Raw genomic sequence first — 19,026 nt, 5'->3', positions numbered from 1 at the left:
GAGTGCAGCTTGACCCAGTCCCCAGCTCCGTCGGGGGAAGACACCACCACTGACCCTCTTCCATACTGTTTTTAGAGCTGTGAGAGACATCAGCAGCAATGCTGAGCGTCAGATACATTTTATTGCGTTAACACCCCTCCTGCTCCACAGGCAGCACTGCTCCCAGCACTCAGAAGTGCTCGCTTCTTTTCCCTGCCCGACTGGCAGCAAGAAATCCCACGCCAGGACCGGTTCACCGCTCAGCAGCAGCGCTGGTCCTGCTCTGAAACGCAGCTACCCCTTCTCAATAAGAGCCAGGAGGTGGCTGAGCATGGGCAGGACGTGCTCGGGGGGCACCTCCGGCTCCTCGCCCTGCCCGGCAGCCCGGAGCAGAAAGCCGTGCATGCCCACGGCTCGGGCTGCCCTGTAATCCCGGGTGTAGTCATCCCCCACGTGAGCCGCCTGCTCCGGGGGGACCCCGCCAAGGCGCAGGGCTTTCTCGAAGATCCTCCTGTCCGGCTTGGCAAAGCCCACGTCCTCAGAGGTGAGGACGAATTCAAAGTGGTGCCGCAGGTTGCACTGGGAGAGGACGTTTTCCAGCCGGTTATCAAAGTTGGAGACGACCCCCATGTGGAAGCCGCGCTGGCAGCACTGGCTCAGGGTCTCGCCGGCTCCCGGCAGCACCTCCCAGTTACGGGCGCTGCAGAAGTCACGGTAGAGGTTTTCCGCCATCAGCGTTAGGACTCCGTCTTTGTGCACGCCCGAGAGCCTGAAGGTCTGCTTCACAACGTCGGCCCACCACTGCTGGGAGCTGAGCCCCCGGCCTCGGCCGTAGTTGGGGAAGCGCCGGCTCTGGGCTCCGTACGCCTCCCGGAAAGACCGACTGAGAGCCTCCGGCTGCACCCGGACCCCGTGAGCCCGAGCCTCGGCCGCGTAACTCTCCCCCACCGGCTGCCGCAGCCGCAGCAGCGTGTCCTTCACGTCCCACGTTAGTAAGCGGAGCCTAAGCATGGCTTCAGTAAAGCTCAGGACTAAGGGAAACCTAGAACAAACAGGGAGGTGAGAGCCAGGTGCTCTGCTGAAAGCAAGTCGGTACTGAGCGTGGCTCACGCCGGTCGTATCAGAAGGGTGCAGGCACCGGCCCTTTGTCTGTGTCACACCCACTGGTGTCAGTTGGCCCCCGTGGGGGGCTCAGGCCCCCTCAGGGGTCTGCATCGGGACACGGTGGGGGAAGGCAGGCCCTGCTCCGAGTCCCAGGGTGCAAAGTCTCCCAGGCCGGGGCAGCTGCACCCCCTCCCCCCTCCCCCGTGGGTGCTGCAGCGGGGGCCCGCGTGGGGCTGCTGGGCGGGCACACCCGGGGCTGCACCCACGGTGTATGGGGGCTGGGCGTACGGGGCGCAGCCGGGGCGGGTGTACGGGGCGGACGTGGGGGGCGCACCCGTGGCACGCCGGTGCGGGCGAGCGGGCTCCAGGCGGGTCACACACAGGGGCTGGAGGTGCGGGGTGGACCCGGGGCTCCCCGGTGCGGGTGGGGGGGGGGTGCGGGCCGGGCGGCAGGCGGGGGGGGGGAGTACGCGCGGCCCCGGGGCCCACGGGCGACCCCCGCCCCGGCCCGCACCCACCTGCGCCGCTCCCCGGAAGCCCCGCCCCATCACCGGAAGCCCCGCCCCATCACCGGAAGCCCCGCCCTCCGCGCTCAGGCGCGTCCCGCCGCCGCCGGTTCCTCCTTCAGCCACCGCAGGAGCTGCGGCGCGAAGTAGGTGATGATGGCGTCGGCCCCTGCGGAGAGACGAGACGCTGGAGCCGGCCCGGGGGTCGGGGACACACACACAGGGGGACGGACAAGGGGACAGGGTCGGGCGCGGGGAGCAGGCCTCGGGGCCGCCCGCCTCACCTGCGCGCCTGAAGGCCGTCACCGCCTCCCTGACGGCAGCCTCCAGGCTGAAGGCCCCGGCCTGGGCCCCGTGCCACAGCATGGCGAACTCCCCCGAGACGTGGTACACGGCCAGCGGGTGGGTGGGGTGCTGAGGGGGAGCGGCAGGGAGGGAGGTCAGCCGGTGGGGGACACCCCTCCCTGTGTCCGGTGTCCCCTCCCCACTCACTCCAGTGCTCCCAGAGGGGCTCCAGTGCCCACCTCAACGCGTGAAACCAACAGTCACAGCCCCTCCGGTTCGGATATCCAAACTGGCCATCCCAAACGTGCACCTCTCCTCCCCCTCCTCCTCCTCAGACACCCAGTGCCCTTGCTGGCATGCAGGAGCTTACTCGAGCCTTGACGTCCCTCACAAGGTCCAGGTAGGGCATCCCCGGCTTCACCATCAGCATGTCCGCTCCCTCACGCACGTCCCGGTCCTGCGAGGGGAACACACGCGCGACCCCGGCAGCTCGGGGTAGAAACATTTTCCAGCAAGTCCATGGTTGGTTTTCCCCAGAAGTTTTGAGCTGGTGGTTGGTTTTCCCAGGAGGGATCACAGAAGGGTTTGGTGAGCCCCTAACAGCCACAGGAGCCCATGGATGGGCTGCGATGGGCAAGAGCCGACGCTCCCCTCACCAGATGCACGGGGCCTGGGGAAAGCTGGTGGCTGCATGTCCCTGGACCTGACACCCCAAGCCACAGTGGGGTATGGGGTCACCAACTCCACAGCTCCCAGCACACAGTCCTTGGGCCCAAGCTGGGGACCAGCTCTCTGGCAGGCTGATGGGCCTCATGTTTCTGTTGCTTGTGGAGGTGGAAGACCCCTGACCATTTCGGCTGGCGTGCCTCTTACCCCCTTTTCACTCCAACACCCCTGATCTTGCTCTCCCCAAAACCCTGCTGCACTGCTGGGTGTGAAGGCTTGTCGCCCGGGCACCACGTGAGGGTTTTCCAGTCCCCGCAGCCATAAACCACGACCCTTGGTGCTGCCCCGGGCAGCCCGACCCCGGCTCACTCACCACGGCGCGCATTGCCAGGCTCCTGGAGCCCGGGGGCAGCTGGTAGCATCGCCTGTCTCCGAAGGCGGGTTTGGATAGTGCAGCATCCCTGGGGATGGGCAAGGCAGAGGGCAGGGGATGAGGACCAGCACGGCTCCCCGTGCCTCTCACCTCGTACAGCTTCAGAAACGTGAGGACAGACTAGGACAAGTACCTGAGCCATCAGAGCCAGGAAAAGGGGGGAGCTCTCCTGACCCGCCTCAGCACCCCAGGATCACTCTGGGAGGTCCGACAGGCCCAGGCTGGCCCTGGGAGCCGTGATTCAACACCCGATACCCTCCCCATGCCCAGAGTCTGGGGTAAAATCGTGTCAGACATTTTTCTTTTGCTCTTCTCCGATGCAGGTTCCTCAGGGACGCCCGGTCGGGGTCAGGCCGTTCTGGGGACAAGGCTGACTGAGCTGAGGCTTGTCCCTGAAGACACCCTTTGGGGCAACGTCGGCTCCTGCGACTCCCCTCCTCACTGTTCCTGGCGCCGCAGGCAGCTCCCTCCCTGCCTGCCTTGCCACCAGCACCCAGGACGAGCAGGGATGGGACGGAAGATCACCCAGGTGATCTTCCCACCAGCCAGCCTCTCCTTGGCAAGGTACGTTTGTCTCCCTTTTGCACTGGGAAGTAGGAGGAGGGCGCTCCAAAGCGACCAGCATGGCCCCAGCTGTGGCCCAGGCTCCGGCCAAGGCCTGTTCCCAAATCACTATCCAGGGACACGCATCCCGGCCAGCCCAGCCCTGGCTGGAGACGCTCCCAGCTGAGGGACAGACCCACCTGAAGGGACCGTAGAAGCACGAAGCAAACTTGGCGCTGTAGCTCATCACCGAGACCTGCAGAGGAGAGCGGAGCCGTGAGCGCCAGAAGCTCGGTGCTGCATCCCGGCACCGGGGCAGTAGTGATTCCCTCCCATGGCTGTTTTATACTCTGCCCCACATCCTCCTTCCCCTGCCAGAGGCCTGGCACCTCGCTGTCTCCATGCCCAGCCAAGGACATTCCCTTCCCATGTGCACGAGGGCAGGGAAACGCCTGTGGCACATCCTGGGCAAGGTGGGGGTTTGCTTCTCCCACTGCTTGCCCAGGTCCTGTTGTGGTGCAGCCTCCCCATGGACATCACCCCTGCCTTCGGCACATGCAGATCCCGCGCTCACCTTGTTGCCCAAGTCATTGGAGATCAGCGCCTTCTTCATGGCCGCGATGCGCCCATCCATCATATCTGAGGGGGCAACGATGTGGCAGCCTGCAGGGAAAGACCGGAGACTGCACGAGGTGCCCGAGGCTCTGACTCTGCCTGCAGGAGGAGGTGACCCCAGGGCCAGAGGGGCCCCGGGTGCCTGCAGCTCTGCCGGAGCCAGCGCCTGGAGGGCAGGGGGAGCCTCCCCCAGCTTGGAACAAAAGCACTCCCAGTTGGAGCCAGGCCCAGTTTGCTTTTGGGCCTGCTGAAAGCGAGAGGGGGCAAGTCTGCGAGAGTCAAACTCGGGTACCGCTGCCAGGAGACTCCCCACCTGCTTTGGCATAGGCCAGCGCCACTTCTGCCAGCCGCTGGCAACTGATCTCATTCTGGATGGTGCCGTCTTCCCGCAGGATGCCTAGGAGACAAACCCGGGTTTGTAACGCCAGGGGCTGGATGGCCGGTTGCCTCGATCCCTAGGCTGGGAGTGTGGCTCTCGGGACAAGCTATGGAGATGCTCAGAGCAACAGCGGGGAACGTGTTAAGCGAGCTGGATGACCAGGAGACCAACAACACAGCCCTCCAGGGACTGGACACAACACGTGAGTGCTCCAGGGAACGGAAGACAGAGATGCAGGACACAGATGGGCGCTCAGACAGATTCAGATGGCCAGAGTGGGTGCCTTAACCACCTGTGCCTCCCACCCTGCTGTCAAAACCCAGGAGAGGTCTCCCAGGCTCAACTGCACCAGTACTGGGGTGCCAAGTCTTGGGGCAGGAGCTGGCCAGACCCCACCAGCACATGGAACTCAGCAGAAAATGGCAAACCCCGAGAGCCTCCAGTGCCAGGAAAATGCCCGAAGAGCAGCCCAGGACCCCAGGCTGTGCGCTCACCGCAGTGCCCGTGGGAGGTGTAAGGGCACAAGCAGACATCACAGGCAATTAGCAGCTCTGGGAAGGTGGAGCGGATCTTCTTGATTGCCTGGATGGCAGGTGTGTCCTCTGCATCAGCAGCAGAGCCTCTCTCATCCTGTGAGAAGAGAAATGCCTCAGCACGCACAGCCGGCTCCTCTGTGGCAGCAGTTCTGCCCAGGAAACGTTTTCTGAATCGTGAGACCCTGTAACGCAGGGCGGTGTGACCACCAGTGATGGAAAAGGGCAATGGAGTAGTGCCTCTGAGCAGTGAGTGTAGGTCTCAGGGCCACCTGCAAGAGCTCTGGGAGCTTTTTAGGTGTCACTACAGTCTCCCATCCCCATCCTGCTCTGCTGAGCGGGGTGCAAGCACGCCCAGAGACCCTGAACTGCTCCTGTTTGACCAGGAGACCCCCCGAGCCCCACACTGCTCTCCCACACCCCTGTGGCTACCCCAGGCCCCCTGCCACCACCCCCCACACTGACCTTGTGGACCTTGCTGGGCACCCCGAAGATGAGCACGCACTTCAGACCGTCTTCGATGAGGGGACGCAGCATCCCCTCCAGCTTGTTGACTCCGTACCTGAGAACAACAAAGCGAAGGGGGCTGCCAGGCACCCAGACCTGCTCCGTGGGGCGAGCCGGTCTGTGACTTGGATGCTGGTCTGTGTGCGATCCAGCATCCACAAGCATCCACATCAAGCGGCGGCTGGAGGTACAGGGGAGGTGTTGCCTGAACATTGGGAGGAACAATCCGGGACCTTATCTGGGGCTACAGGAGCACTATCTACCCAGCATGGACACCCTCTGCTCTGAAAGGACGAGCATGCCCTGCCCTTGGATCCCTTATCTTGGCGTCCCTTATCTTGGCGTCCCTGTTGCAGATCCAGCCCACCTCCCCATAGGACCAGCCCCCTGGGACCTCTCTGACCACAACCCTGCTAATGCGGCAGCAGATGAAGACGGGAGCTGCCAGTCCAGCAAGATCTAATGCGGGACTGGAGCCCGTGTCCTTGCGCAGGTTTTTTAGCCGCTCCTGGAAACCCCGTTTGCTTCCAACTTCCCTGCGTGCCCAGCCCACACAACGTGTGAGTGCTCTGGGACATCGCGAGACCCTGGTACTACTGCTGCCAGTACTGGTACTTTCCCAGCATCCCCAGTATGATTCCTTCCACTCCCTTGGCAGACAAACGCTCCCGCCCTGCCTGATGCTGGGGGATCCCCAAGGCAGGGACCACAGAGGGTTGGAAGCGTCACCCCTGGCCCACGCTCATCTCAGGCCATACATCAACCCTGCTTGGGCACGGGGCACGGCAGCGACTGGCATGAAGCTCAGTGGGGCTGGGTTCTTACCTGGCTTGTCCAGGGAGGCTGGGGATCAGCTCCACTGCATCAGGGCTGTCACTGCAGGAGGTGGATGGGACAGAGACGTGAGGACTTGGCATGAGAAGGAAGGGAAGTCCAAACCTATCTAAGAGCTCAGGGAGCACCTAAGCCAGTCAACCTGAGCTTGGTCCATCCCTAACCCAGAGAGCCAGGGCTCACTCACGTGACAAAAATGGGGTAGATGAGGTTGGAGGCGTCGAAGGTGGTTGCCGTACACTGCCAGGAGCGTAGCACTGGGTGGAAGTAGCCGCTGTGAAGAAGGGAGTCTGCCTGCATCTTGGGCCTTCCGTAGGAGGCTGTGGAAGGAGACTCTGAAACACCAAAAGAAACGGGCAGGCTGGTTAGTGCCGGTGTCCTGGTGTGCTGCTGCTGTTGGGGCATGCGAGGAGGGGGCTGAGATCCAGGCAGCCACTGCAGGACTGTCCCTGTCCTGCTCCAGGCACCCGCGGGGAGCATGAGCTGCAGCCCAGCCAGCTCCATCCCAGCGCTCCTGGGCGCTGCCCTGCACCAGGTGGGACCCCGCAGGACCCCGCATCAGCAGTCACAGCACTTCCCATAAACAGGGATGATGCCGACTCCTCCCCACAAAACCTCCCAATTCTGTGTGTGAAAACACCAATTTACAGCCACCAGCATCCTCCCGCAGCACAACCACGTTCACACGGTTCAGCACTACCGCACTCCTCGGGCTCTGTCTGTTTTAGCTTGTGTAACTGTACCAGCCGTTTTCTAATGATGAGATGGTCATCATTGCTTAATTTGTTTTACATTTGCTTAGCGCTGTATAATTGTGTGATACAGCTCTTGTATACAGAGTAGTCAAAAGCTGCTCTGCGTAGCATGAAGTATTTGTGGCCACAGCGTACAGGTGCAGTTACAGAAGAGTACGGGCACTGGATGAGAGAGACGTGCAGGATCATCCTGAAGACACCAGTGCTTTAAACCCCATGGTCACACAATTCCAGTGGCCACTGACTGCTGGATAAAGACAAGTTGGGAGTTGGGCAAAACTGATTTCAGGGGTAACAAAGAGCAATTACTCAACATACATAAATTGTTAGCTATGTTGTTGTTGAAACTTTTTCTGTAGCAATTTTTTCTTTTTCTGTAACAGTTAGATCTAGTAATAATCCTGCAATTGGACCATTAAGATTTAAATTTCCACTAGCACTAAATTCTCACCAACATGTGGTTGGTGAGAGCGCGACGGAAGGGGCCGGGGGAAGGCAGCTGCCCCGGGACGAGGCATTTGGCTGCAGCACAAAAGAGAGCAGCTGTTACGGCCCTGGGAAACGCAACCTGAACAACAGACTGTTTGTACCGAGCGGCTTCAAGGACTTCTGCTGGCTGCACTCACAGGGCCGCATCCCACAAACGCCCCGCGCAGAGGAGCCGGGGGTGCCCCGGGGAGACAAACAGCAAAGTCCCTGCGGGAGACCACAGATTTCTTTGTTTTGAGAGCTGAAACCTGAGGGAGGCGGGCGGGGGGAGAGCTGGAGACCAGCTTCGGAAAGCACAAGCGGATTCCTCCGCTAGTACCCGTGGGCAGGGCAGGGCTTCCCCAGGAAGACAGAGCGGACACGGGGATGGGACCTGTCTCGGGGGAGCAGCCCTGTGGTCCCCAGTCCCATCCCAGGACAGATCCCGCAGCAAGAAACCTCGCCGACCCCCCGCCTGCGCCCGGCTCTCTCCGGAGAACAGACACAGCTCACAGCATCCCAGGACACAGTCCAAGGGAGAAAGTTTTACACCAGCACTCGCGACAGCAGTCAGCAACGGAGCTGGGCAGGAGACGCCTCCATTCTTCTGGAAAACCTTTAATTTGAGGCGTTCACCTATTTTGCACACTCAAAACCCTTCAGATACTCTAATGCTGAGCCAAATTCTCAGTCTGTATCAGGCCACCCCAGTGCATAGGGCACTTGTAATACAGGGGCATCGTGTTCAGCCCAGGGCTTGAACCGAGTCTCTCGTACCCCCAGCAATCACCTCTGCTTGGGGATGGGGGAAAAGGCACCTCTCAGTTACTGACAGGCTTACACGTATAAAAATGCTGTATAAAAAAATCAGATGGTGCTTGTGGGGGATGCAGACCAGCTGACAGGCATGCTGGCAGTGTCTCGGCATCACTTGCCAAGTAATTTTTAGCCCTGGAAAGCTGCCGCTCCAGTCCTCACTCGCAGGGAAGGGGACAGCCCTCGGGTGAACTGGAGTCGGCAGCAGCTTGGCTGCTCAGGCAGGGCTCCAGGCAGGGCTCCAGGCAGGCAGCAATCGAGAACAAAGGGCTCAGTGAACAAAACCCACCTCGAGAATCCAAAAAATGCTTTAAACAGTTAATCCCACGGGAGGAAGGGGAGTGGGGACAGGGTGGGACCCGAGGTACCTGACTCTGTATGGGACAGATAGAGAGCACAGCTCCAGAAACTGCCCTCTCTGGGCAAGGAGGAGATGGGCACCCAGTGGAATTGCAGAGTGGAGATAACAGCCAGGACGGGTGGGCCCCAGCAGAGCACCCATCTGCTGCAAGGCCAGGGCAGCCAGGGCCCTCCTCACGAGCCCCACGTGCAGGAGAAGCTGCCGCCGGCCGAGGGCTGCGGCTCCCCTTGCCCATGCAGGGCACCCGGTCGGATGAGGGCACCGGGGTCTTACAGCCGCAGAGCTGCCACACATCCCACAGCTTCCCGACAGCTGGGGAAGGACGGCAGGGATGCAGAGCGAGGACTGCAAGAGCGCTGCGATAAGGAGACGTTGCACCACATACGCTACGCCCTAGAACGGGGCTGTTTCCCCCAAGATCCCCTTAGGGCTCCCAGCAGAGCACTCGCGCCTCTTTCTCTGACATTAAAGGCCCAAATCTGTCTTTCTAAAGCAATTTGCTTCATGCACACCAGAGCATCAGTAAGGAGGATTTTAAGAGCAGGCCTGCAGCTCCCTCCCGAGCAAATGGCTCTGCAGCAGAATGGCTTCAGCTTTGCTCCTCCACGCTGGGACTGCTCGAGGACCAGCCCAAACCCGCAGCACCCGAACCCGCAGCACCCGAACCCATGCCTTCACCCAGCCCAGGCCCGCCACGGTGACCCAGCTGCCTCGCTGTATTCGAGGACAGAGAAGCGACTGCAAAATGAGAGAACCATGTGCATGCCAGCCTCCTGTTTGCACTAGCACAAATTACACAAACTCAGTGGACGGAGCTGAAGCCAGACCCGACGCACGCCAACGGTGAGCTGCAAAGGTCTGCTCCAGCTGCTGACAGCACCGCCGAGCCGGCAGCTGCCTGTTCACTGCCGAGACAGGAGGAAGTTGCTTTCCAGCATTTTGGGATACAGAAATGGACACGGCCTCATCCTGCGGTGCACAACTATTTACCCCAAGTCCTGGAGACACGCAAGCTCCTGAAATCCCAGGTGGGAGCGGGGATGGACTAGAGCGTACTAGGAAAGCAGAGCTCCCTGGGGAGAGAACGGAGCTGCGGGTTAATTAACAGTCACTAACAAGGGTCAAGATGTCATAGAAGATTTCATCTTCCAGGTGGGATCTGGAAATGGGGATGCTCAGAGGGGCCTGTAATTACACTGCAGACTGAAGGGGGGCTCAGGACCAACACCAGCCCGCGTCATCGTGTGCTGCTTGGTAATTTCCCCACGTTTGCCACGGTAACTGCGGGTTACCGAGCAAAAAAAACCCCCAAAAACCAAAAAACCGGGCTGCCCTTTCTGCGTTACCGAGGGCTGTCCTTGCTGCCTGCACCCAAGCGGTGCCTCCTTGCCCGGCCGGGCCCTGCCCTTAGAAGTCATCCCGACCTCCGGCCTCCGAGCAGCCCTACAAGGGGCCGGGGTCGGGGACCGGGGGACCGGAGCCGGGGCAGTCGCCCCGGCTCCGGTCCCCCGGTCCCCGACCCCGGTCCCCCAGCACTCACCTACCGCCGCCGCCGCGTCCCGCTCCGGCCGTATGACTCTCCCTTGAGCGCTCGCGATTTGCATAACCCCGCCCCTTGATTAACATAGGCCCGCCCGCACGGGGGGATGGCGGCGGGAAGTCTCGCGCGACGGAGCGCGGGAAAGGGGGTGCGGCGGGGGGGGGGGGGGTGTAAGCTGGGGGGGGAGCAGGGTTTTAGGGGGTGTAGGGGCCTGGAGCGGGGGTGGGGGTGCTGGGGGGGCACGGAACAGGGCTTTTGGGGTGCTATGGGGCCATGCAGCCAGGTTTTGGGGTGCTGCAGGGGGATCTGGAACTAGGCTTTGGGGTGCTGGGGGGGCATGAACAGGGCTTTAGGGTGCTATGGGGCCAGGTTTTGGGGTGCTGCAGGGGGATCTGGAGCAGGGCTTTGGGGTGCTGGAGCAGGGTTTTGAGGTGCTGGGGGGGCATGGAACAGGGCTTTGGGGTGCTGCAGGGGGATCTGGAGCTAGGCTTTGGGGTGCTGGAGCAGGGCTTTGGGGTGCTGGGGGGGCACGGAACAGGGCTTTTGGGGTGCTATGGGGCCATGCAGCCAGGTTTTGGGGTGCTGCAGGGGGATCTGGAACTAGGCTTTGGGGTGCTGGGGGGGCATGAACAGGGTTTTGGGTGCTGCAGGGGATCTGGAGCTAGGCTTTGGGGTGCTGGAGCAGGGCTTTGGGGTGCTGGGGGGCACAGAACAGGGCTTTTGGGGTGCTATGGGGCCATGCAGCCAGGTTTTGGGGTGCTGCAGGGGATCTGAAGCTAGGCTTTAGGGTGCTGGAGCAGGGCTTTGGGGTGCTAGGGGATGCAGAGCAGGGCTTTGGGGTGCTGCAGGGGCCTGGCAGGCCAAGGAAGGCTGGAGCCACACTGCAGGCCTGGCAGCACGCATGCAGAACATGCTCTTTTCTCCATCTCGTCGGAGCACGGGAGATGCACGGATCAGGTTTATTAGTCTTCAGAAAGATCAGTCAAATAATAAAGCATTTTTCCCGAAAAGGGGCTTATTCTAACAGCGACTTTCTCATGGGGTTCTGTAGCTCCCACAGGGTAACGTCGTTTCCTTGGCCTGCTGCAGCGCATAAACCCCCACCCAGTATCTCTCCCCTCTTTCCCCCCCAGCCTAGTGCCTCTCACCGGGAGCAAGGGCGAGCTCCAGGCTCCTTCCACCAGGGATACAAACGCCCGCACCCAAACCTCACTTCTCCGATAACTGGAAATCTCCTAGTTCTTTCGAGTCTCCGCGCTTCCCTCGCTCCTCTCACGCAAAGGCCGGGTTGCAGCAGCCTTCATCCTCCCTTCGCTGTCAGCTGCTCCGTAAGCCGTTTCACAGCGAGTTTGCTTCTGGCTTCGCTGCACGCTCAGATGCCTGCTTACGCAACCAGCTCATTTTATTATCGACAGTAATAAAAGACTCCATTTCTGTAAAAAATCTGGCTTTTATTTAGATATTGTTCCCTTTCAGAATACGCACCCCAGATATGTACTAGAAGAGGAAAAAAAAGGGGGGGGGGGAGAGAAAAAAGAGGAAAAAGAGCTAGAAGGAAGGCCTTTTTTGTTACTGGAGATCTTGGGAAGACATCATCAACTCAGTCTTTTCATCTGTTCCTGACTGCACGCCAGTAGAAACTAGACAGCAGAAAATCTTTGTTGATTCAGTTCTTTTCAGGAGCTGGGCTTCTGTGTGTGAAAAGCCATCGTGCCGTAAAAGCATAAAGGCAGGGTAGCTCTTGTGGGTAGCTCTGCACCAATTTTTTGGTGAAAAGGACACACTATTCCTCACAAGTGCTATTTTGAAACTACACATCAGCAAAACTCGTGGGTTTTACTTAAACGTACCTAAAACTTTCCTCAAGTTTCCTTCACCAGACCTCAGTTAAGTTCAAATATTAGGTTTATTAGTCTTCAAAAAGATCAGTCAAATAATAAAGCATTTTTCCCAAAAAGCTTATTCCAATAGATACTTTCTCAGAGAAGAGAAAGGAAAGGCATCAAAACTAAGAATTCAGGTAGAAAAGAACAAACCTACGTGAGCACTAGGAATACACAGCTTGTTTCAACCCATCTGTCTTGAAGGCGCTATTTTAAAAAAGCAGAGGCCTGAGGCTGGCCCTCCTCAGAACGCCCTGTCCTCACTGCCCTCCTGGAGCCCATCCCGCTGGGAGGCAGTCCGCATTTCTGGAATGGCTGCCGAAGGCTAACGAGGGACCTTTGATGTAATTAGTCCATTCCGATTGGGAAAAGGAAAAAAAAAAAAAACCACCAAGATCCACCACTCTCTTCTCCCACATTTAAACTTGCTGCAATCACCAGCCTGCCTGCAGGAGCTGCAGCTCTGCAAAGGCGGGAAAGGAGGCGAGACCGTCAGATCCACCGCTGCCCACGCTGACCTGCGACAACCGTACCGCTTGATACAGCCGCCTTTCTTCGTCCCCCATACCCACTGCAGCCATTCATTTTGCTTCAGATTTTTAATAAAATTCTTCTTGGTCTCCTAGGGCTTTAAAGACACAAACCAAGCACTTTTGGTATTTGGTTTACATCGTAAGTGCTGTGAAGTTTTTTGATTTAGGTTGATTTGGGCGAGAGTCAGCTGAGCGGACCACTGGTCCTTGCCCCGTTGTACTGTATTGCTGCATACGACTGGTAAGGTTGAAAGACACAGTTATCACTGTCACAGTTACAGCAGGAAGAGAAGGCACAGCCAGAATGCAAAGAAAATGAGGGAAAAAACCCCAAGTCACATGGATAAAAAGCTTAAAAGTTCAGCTTCCAAGCCTCCTGACATCATCACGTAGATTCTAAACCCCAAAGGGTTAATGATCTATTTGATTCAGCCCCTGACTTGGTTTAACGAGCTTATTCAACAGTCTCTCAAGCTCTCCGGGCCAGCTCCTGTACCCAGCAGCTGACATCTCTTTTTTTCTACTTCAGAGCCAACCCAGCATAAGCAGCCCAGTCCCATCGCCGTCTGTGCAGACCCTGGGGAGGGTGCCAAGCCCCCCGCGCACGGGGAGCAGCGGTCCTTCCACGAGAAAAGCTTTAGCAGAAGTCCTTTATGTACAAATTAAAGCCAAAAAGGGACGGGCCCTGGAGGAACAGTACAAAGCTCTACTGGAAACAAGAGGGGACACAGCAAGGTTGATTTACAGCGTTTATATCCCTCTGAACAAAACCCAGCCCCTGCACACGTCTCATCAGCAACCTTAGTTGTCCACCTCTTCCTCATCATTTTGCTCTTCTTCCTCCATCCTTTCATCATCGTCATCATTCTCTTCCTCTCGGCTCTTATCTTGCTCCTCTGAGTCTGCCTTCTTGTCTTTATCTTTCCTTGCTTCTTTCTTTCCTTTCTGTTCACGCCTGTAAACTAAAAGAGAAAAAGAGAGAACACTGGAAGATTGCAAGCCAGTGTTTCCACGGCATGAAGAGTGCAATAGCTGAAGTCCAATGTCCACTTGCTCTCCAGGCTTACAAAGGGAGCAGTGAACTCATAGCAGCAACTCACCCTATTATTTGAGCTGTGCTGACCAGCTCCATAGGAAATCAGGTTAAGTTTCAGCAGAAAAGTGCTGAAAAGGACGCAGGAGTTCACATTTACAGGCAGCACCTAAGACTTTCCTTAGATAAACATAATAGGGGAGTGATAGCAGATGAGACTTTCCCAATCCTCATCAGTTGTGAAATAATGTTATCCCAGTCCTGTTAAGGTGCACATTATTTATTCCCCAGGCAATCTGCAGTGTAGGATGCTGGGCAAAGAGAAGAGAAACAAGACAGGCAAGTAAGTGTTGCTTGTCCAGTGTTCGAGGAAAACAGGACTTGGTGCTAACGAGACTCCCTCGGCATGAACTGAGGACGATACCTTCCAGTGATTCTTTCAAAGGGGCTACAAATCGCTGAAACTCCATTTCCTCCATGGCAGAGAGAACATCGCCGGCATTCAGCGTTTTCCTCTTCCCCTTCATGGCAAAGTTATTTGCACTAGTCAAAAACAAGAAGAGAGGTAATGGGTAACCGTCATCAATTTAGTCTTGTTTATTAAAGTCACAAGCAACTAAAAAAAAAGCGCCATCTCCTAAACGTTTGGGGTTTTTTAAATCACTTACTAATTGTATTTTAAGATACCTTCTCGTTCACATTGGCTGTTTGTGCTTTCACCTAGTTGCACCGCTTTCCCACAACATTAGTTTTCTGCTTGCATGGACCTTCTCTACAACCGGGGGGGAGGAGAAAGTCTGAACGTTGGCTGTAAGGTGACAATTCCACAAAGCCGTGCGAGTACTTAACACCAGAGAAGTGGCTGCCCGCACAGCGTATTCTGAGCCACCCCAGGGGACGTTACTGTGCCCTCTGTGACCAGCTCCAAGGCCGACTAGCGTGGCTCACGCTTGCCCTAACGCCGCTACGTGGGGAGTAGCCTGGAAAGTGAGCAAAGGGCTCTTGCCTTTGCCAGGAAAAGCCACGCAGCCATATTCTAAGGCTAATGGCAGTCTGGGCCCGCTCTTGTCCCTGGTGGGGCTGGGGCACCGCTGTGTGCAGAGCCAAGCTGCCTTCCCCACGGGCTGTTAAGGGCAGTCCAAACCCAACCGCTGCGGTCTGGCAGACTGGGCTACACGAAGGATTGTTTTATTTATATACACAGCCAATATGGAAACAAACACTGGGAAAAAAATCTCCAGGACAGCCAGCAGAGAGGTGAATTATAAATCAACTGCACTGGTTATCTGATGCAACAAATTCTTACCATGATGTTGCATAAAGCACAAACACACTTGCCGCTCGAGATATTGCGCTCCTAGCTTCTTTGGAAATATTTACTCCATCAGGAAGCTGAAAAACAAATTCAACTTTTATCAGCATCTGCTATAAACGACTTAAACTTGCACAATGCGCCTGTCAGTTCCATTAAGGCCTTCAGAGGGCTCAGCACAACTGGAAACTAAACATTGCTCTCAGACGCTGCCACAGAAACGCTGATGCCAGCTGAAAGCCAACCGCGATTTGACTGCGTCCCCTCAAACGCAATAAGCCACACAGAAGCCAAGTAACTTCTGGATCAGTGGTGGGTCTGGCCACTATCTCTGGGGCCAGACCAGCCATCATCCGATGACTACCAAGTTCCTGACGCAGACCAATCACCCTGCCATATCCAGATCCATTCAGCAACGTCTCATAGCTGACGACCAAACGTATCATTAAATTAATGACTGGGAATTGTCCTAGATTTTTATGTAGACAAGGAATCGCTTCTGCTCTGGTTCCGTTTGGGGACCCGGCTCAGTTCGTCCCGCTGCGGGGGCTCCCCTGCCTCTGAACATTACTGGGAACACCGCTGCGGGGTTCTGCGGGCGGGACCGTCCCTCCTGGCACCCGGCGGGCCGTACCGAGAGCACACCTCCTCGCAGCAGGCCCCGGGGACACAGCCCGGGCGGCAGCCGCCACCGCCGCCCTCCCGAGGGAGGCTCCTCCCGGGGCCCGGGCGCGTTTTGGGCAGCAAAACCGCGGAACAACGAAGCCCCCGGGGGGAGCCTGCCCGGGGGGGGGGGGGGAGGGAGAGGGGGTAGCTGCCCCGCTCGCAGGGGCCGCTGGCGGTGCCTCCAGGGGCCCCGCCGCGGCGGGAGGGCCCCTCGGGGCCGCCGGGACCGGCACCCACCGCCTCTTTGATGATGCGGGTGATGACGGCGTTGGGCAGGTTCAGGTCCTCCGGTCTCTCCGCCATCCTGGGCCTCCTGCAAGGCAAACGGGGCGTCACCGGGCGCGGGCCGCGACAGGGGGTGACAGGGGACGGCGGGGGAGCCCGGGGCAGCGCGGCCCGGCCCGGCCGTACCTCGCCCGGAGCGGCCACGCCGAAGCGCGCGCGCGCGCTCAGCCGCTGCCCCCTCACCTCTGACCCGTCCCGGCGTGCAGCGCGGCCCTTCCCGCCCGGCACCGCGGCCGCCGTTGCCTGGTGACGGGAAGGCGGCGGGGGCCGTTGGGGAGAGCAGGGGGCGAGGGAGCCCTGTGAGGAGCAGCCCCGGGGCTGCTGGTAGGAGCCCCGGGGGTGGGAGCGTGGGGACACTGGGGGGAGCCCGGGGGTGCCTGTGTAGTGGCTGGGAATGGGAGCCTGGCCTGTGTGTTGGGGGGGGGAGGTGTAGGCAGTGGTATACTGGTGTGACTGGGGAGTTAGTGGGAGCCTGAGGGGGGGTGGGGGCTGGGGGAAGGAGCAAGGGCAGAGGGTGAGAGCCCGGGGGGAGTGAGCCGATGGGAGCCCTGAGGGCAGAGGGTGGGTGCCCGTGGGGGCAGGTGCTTTGCCCCCATAACGTTTCCTGGCCTGTCCCCGCGGCGCTGTGTGAGCGTGAGGGCACGCAGCCTGCTGGCGTACCTTCAGCTAAGCCATCCCTGCCCCACAGACCCCAGCCCGTGCCTGGCCCAGCCTTCTGCTAATTTAATGAGACTTCATCCCTGTGGATAACCTGGTGAGGTAATTAAAGTAAGCTCAGAGTGCGAGAAGGGAATAGATTAATTTGGTACTGTATTGGGGTGATACTTGAAATTGAGAATAGTGATTGACCATGCAGCTTTTTTCCATAGAAAGTGTATATTTTCCAGTAGCAAGGGCAGTATTACTGTAATGGGGATAGTTTACAGACATTTGTGAGACAAGTGTATAGGTGAGGGTTATTGTTTGTATTAGACATAATAGTACGCTGGGGATAGCATACAGCATTTTGAGTACACAAAGGTCAGACCTGAAGAAAGGCTTGTGTGCATGAGATGCTTGATGACTTTTCCAGTTACAGTGACTGGGTTAATAAAAACTGTCACTGCGTGTACAAATCATGTCTCTCGAGTCTCATTTTTGGCTCCTTTTAATGTATTCCATTGTTAACTCTCTGGTCGCTTTATGGCTGCTGGAGGTGAGATGCTGCAGCGGGTGTTGCATTACTTTTTAATGAAGGCAATGACGGATTGTACCCGGTCCAACAGACGGTGCTAATGTGGGCTGTTAGGGAAGCCGTCAGAAGCCGCTGCAGCTTGTTTTGTTTTCTGTTTTGCCAGAGGGCGAGGTTGTTTTGTACATGATTTGAGAACGAAGCGAGGCAGCGTTGGGTTACTGTCTGGTGAAGGGGGTAGGATGGAGCAGAAATGGGGACAATGCTGGCCCCCAGCCAGGGGTACGGCCCAAAGCTCCCCCGCTCACCAGCAAAGACTGGGCCCTTACTGTCAAGTTGTGCGTATCTTCCTGATACGACGGGCTCTCTTCTTTCTTGGGTGCTTTGGTCACTGGTGTGTGCGTATATTTGTTTTTAACTACAATGTCTGGAGGGTTGAAGGACATCTATTAAAGTATTAATGTGTGTTTTCATGAGGCACAGAAGGACAATATTGTCTCATGCTTTTTGCTTTTCCACTCAGGCTGGCTTAGCCAAGCCACTGCTCATGTGTTGCTGTATTTATACCTGTGCTACAAATAGCAATTTTTTTGTACCGGTGCAAAATGTGACTTGCAGTAGGAAGCTTGACTACTGCAAGTCACATTTAACATGTTTCATGTTTTACACATGACAGCTAAATGAGACTAGAAAGCTGTTTTAATATAAAAGCTCTGGAGCTACAGGATGTAAGGCCAGGTTGTCAGCCTACCGTGACCTAGGATGTACCGATACCTGAGGACAACCTGATTCCTCCGCAATTTTGTTCTGTTAACTTTATTTCACACCATATACATCCTCAGTGTTTTGGGTTTTTTTCTGCTAAGTTAATTTTCACAAATACTCTGTTTTGCAGAGTATTTAAATAGATGATACCATCTTCCTGCTCTCCCTGCTGGAGTGGCTGCAAAGATGATGACTGCAGATGTGAGCCAGTGGGATGAAACTACTTGTGGTATGGTTACTTGTCGACATCCCCAGTGCTGGGATACACTAAAGAGAACTGAGGAGGGACATCCTTGGATCTGTTTAGGAAACTCTGATTCAATTTTTAGAGCCTTTTTGGAAAGGGAAGGTAAAGTTATGGTTAAATTCTGATTTTCACTAAAGAAGGGAAAAGAACATTCTTACCCTTGAGATAACTAACTTGGAGTCCTAGTGAAGCTAAGGCAGTTTTTGGTTTTCACATGAGGTAGCTAGTCAGGTTGAACACTGCTCACATACTTAGATTTTTAAAGCTGGAAGTGATCAATAGGTTGCCTAGTCTGACCTGTATAATGGGTGACTTCACCAGAATTTATCTCAGTAGCTTATTCAAATACAGCCTCTCTTCTGTAAGGTAACTCAACTTGGATGGCTGACAGCAAGAAGAGAGAATGTGTTACTTTCCTTGGCCAGAAAGTATTTCCTGTGGCAGGAAATGGCTTGTTAAATTTAGGTGCTCGATTTCCACCATAATTTTTTCCTCACGTATATACGTGCATACAACCTCACTCACTAATGATTTTATTCCACCTGTGGACCTCAGCAACTTGCTTTAGTTAAGTCCTTGTAGGTGAGGTTTGTGTATCAGGTGCCTGGAGCTTGTTTTATATACTCACTGAGCACTTCTTTCTCGTGTGTGCCTGTAGGTGTGAGCTCCTGTTTAACCAAGTGATTCATCAATATTAGACAAATCTCGCAGTCCTATCCTTAAAGGGTTTTCTGCTGGCTGTCAACAAGAACTGGATCACTATGGACAGATAATTAAGAAGAAAGAATGGTTATACTTTCCTTAGTA

The 19,026-nt window shown here is 56.8% G+C and overlaps 3 protein-coding genes across 3 annotated transcripts; all 3 read right to left on the bottom strand.

Moving 5' to 3' along the window:
• Nucleotides 1-97: 97 nt before the first annotated feature.
• On the bottom strand, nt 98-1,520 carry HDHD3 (haloacid dehalogenase like hydrolase domain containing 3). The gene has a single exon (XM_050907824.1). It carries the CDS (start codon nt 988-990, stop codon nt 274-276), a length of 717 nt encoding a protein of 238 aa, XP_050763781.1. The 5' UTR covers nt 991-1,520; the 3' UTR covers nt 98-273.
• A 129-nt stretch (nt 1,521-1,649) lies between these two features.
• ALAD (aminolevulinate dehydratase) lies at nt 1,650-10,359 on the bottom strand. Its single transcript, XM_050907875.1, has 12 exons — nt 10,325-10,359; nt 6,572-6,719; nt 6,376-6,426; nt 5,509-5,605; nt 5,005-5,140; nt 4,445-4,528; nt 4,091-4,179; nt 3,717-3,772; nt 2,914-3,001; nt 2,245-2,331; nt 1,874-2,003; nt 1,650-1,758 (listed from the first exon to the last, which is right to left on the bottom strand). The coding sequence occupies exons 2-12, from the start codon at nt 6,682-6,684 to the stop codon at nt 1,676-1,678; spliced, it is 1,014 nt and encodes a 337-aa protein (XP_050763832.1). The 5' UTR covers nt 6,685-6,719; nt 10,325-10,359; the 3' UTR covers nt 1,650-1,675.
• A 3,117-nt stretch (nt 10,360-13,476) lies between these two features.
• On the bottom strand, nt 13,477-16,193 carry POLE3 (DNA polymerase epsilon 3, accessory subunit). Its single transcript, XM_050907874.1, has 5 exons — nt 16,163-16,193; nt 15,989-16,064; nt 15,080-15,165; nt 14,198-14,316; nt 13,477-13,702 (listed from the first exon to the last, which is right to left on the bottom strand). The coding sequence occupies exons 2-5, from the start codon at nt 16,052-16,054 to the stop codon at nt 13,542-13,544; spliced, it is 432 nt and encodes a 143-aa protein (XP_050763831.1). The 5' UTR covers nt 16,055-16,064; nt 16,163-16,193; the 3' UTR covers nt 13,477-13,541.
• Between the last annotated feature and the right edge of the window lie 2,833 nt (nt 16,194-19,026).

Source organism: Gymnogyps californianus, chromosome 18, assembly GCF_018139145.2.
Source record: "Gymnogyps californianus isolate 813 chromosome 18, ASM1813914v2, whole genome shotgun sequence".
In the NCBI taxonomy this organism is placed as follows: domain Eukaryota; kingdom Metazoa; phylum Chordata; class Aves; order Accipitriformes; family Cathartidae; genus Gymnogyps; species Gymnogyps californianus.
This window is presented reverse-complemented; position numbering and strand designations above follow the sequence as displayed.

Excerpts from the sequence above, each read along its gene's own strand:
- HDHD3 (XM_050907824.1), bottom strand. The coding sequence starts at position 990 with ATGCTTAGGCTCCGCTTACTAACGTGGGACGTGAAGGACACGCTGCTG.
- ALAD (XM_050907875.1), bottom strand. The coding sequence starts at position 6,684 with ATGCAGGCAGACTCCCTTCTTCACAGCGGCTACTTCCACCCAGTGCTA. Across the intron at positions 5,141-5,508 it reads TGCCCAGCAAGGTCCACAAG|GATGAGAGAGGCTCTGCTGC; the intron begins GTCAGTGTGGGG and ends CTCTTCTCACAG. Across the intron at positions 3,773-4,090 it reads CCAATGACTTGGGCAACAAG|GTCTCGGTGATGAGCTACAG; the intron begins GTGAGCGCGGGA and ends TCTCCTCTGCAG.
- POLE3 (XM_050907874.1), bottom strand. The coding sequence starts at position 16,054 with ATGGCGGAGAGACCGGAGGACCTGAACCTGCCCAACGCCGTCATCACC. Across the intron at positions 15,166-15,988 it reads CCCGCATCATCAAAGAGGCG|CTTCCTGATGGAGTAAATAT; the intron begins GTGGGTGCCGGT and ends TTTGTTTTTCAG. Across the intron at positions 14,317-15,079 it reads GTGCTTTATGCAACATCATG|TGCAAATAACTTTGCCATGA; the intron begins GTAAGAATTTGT and ends GTTTTTGACTAG.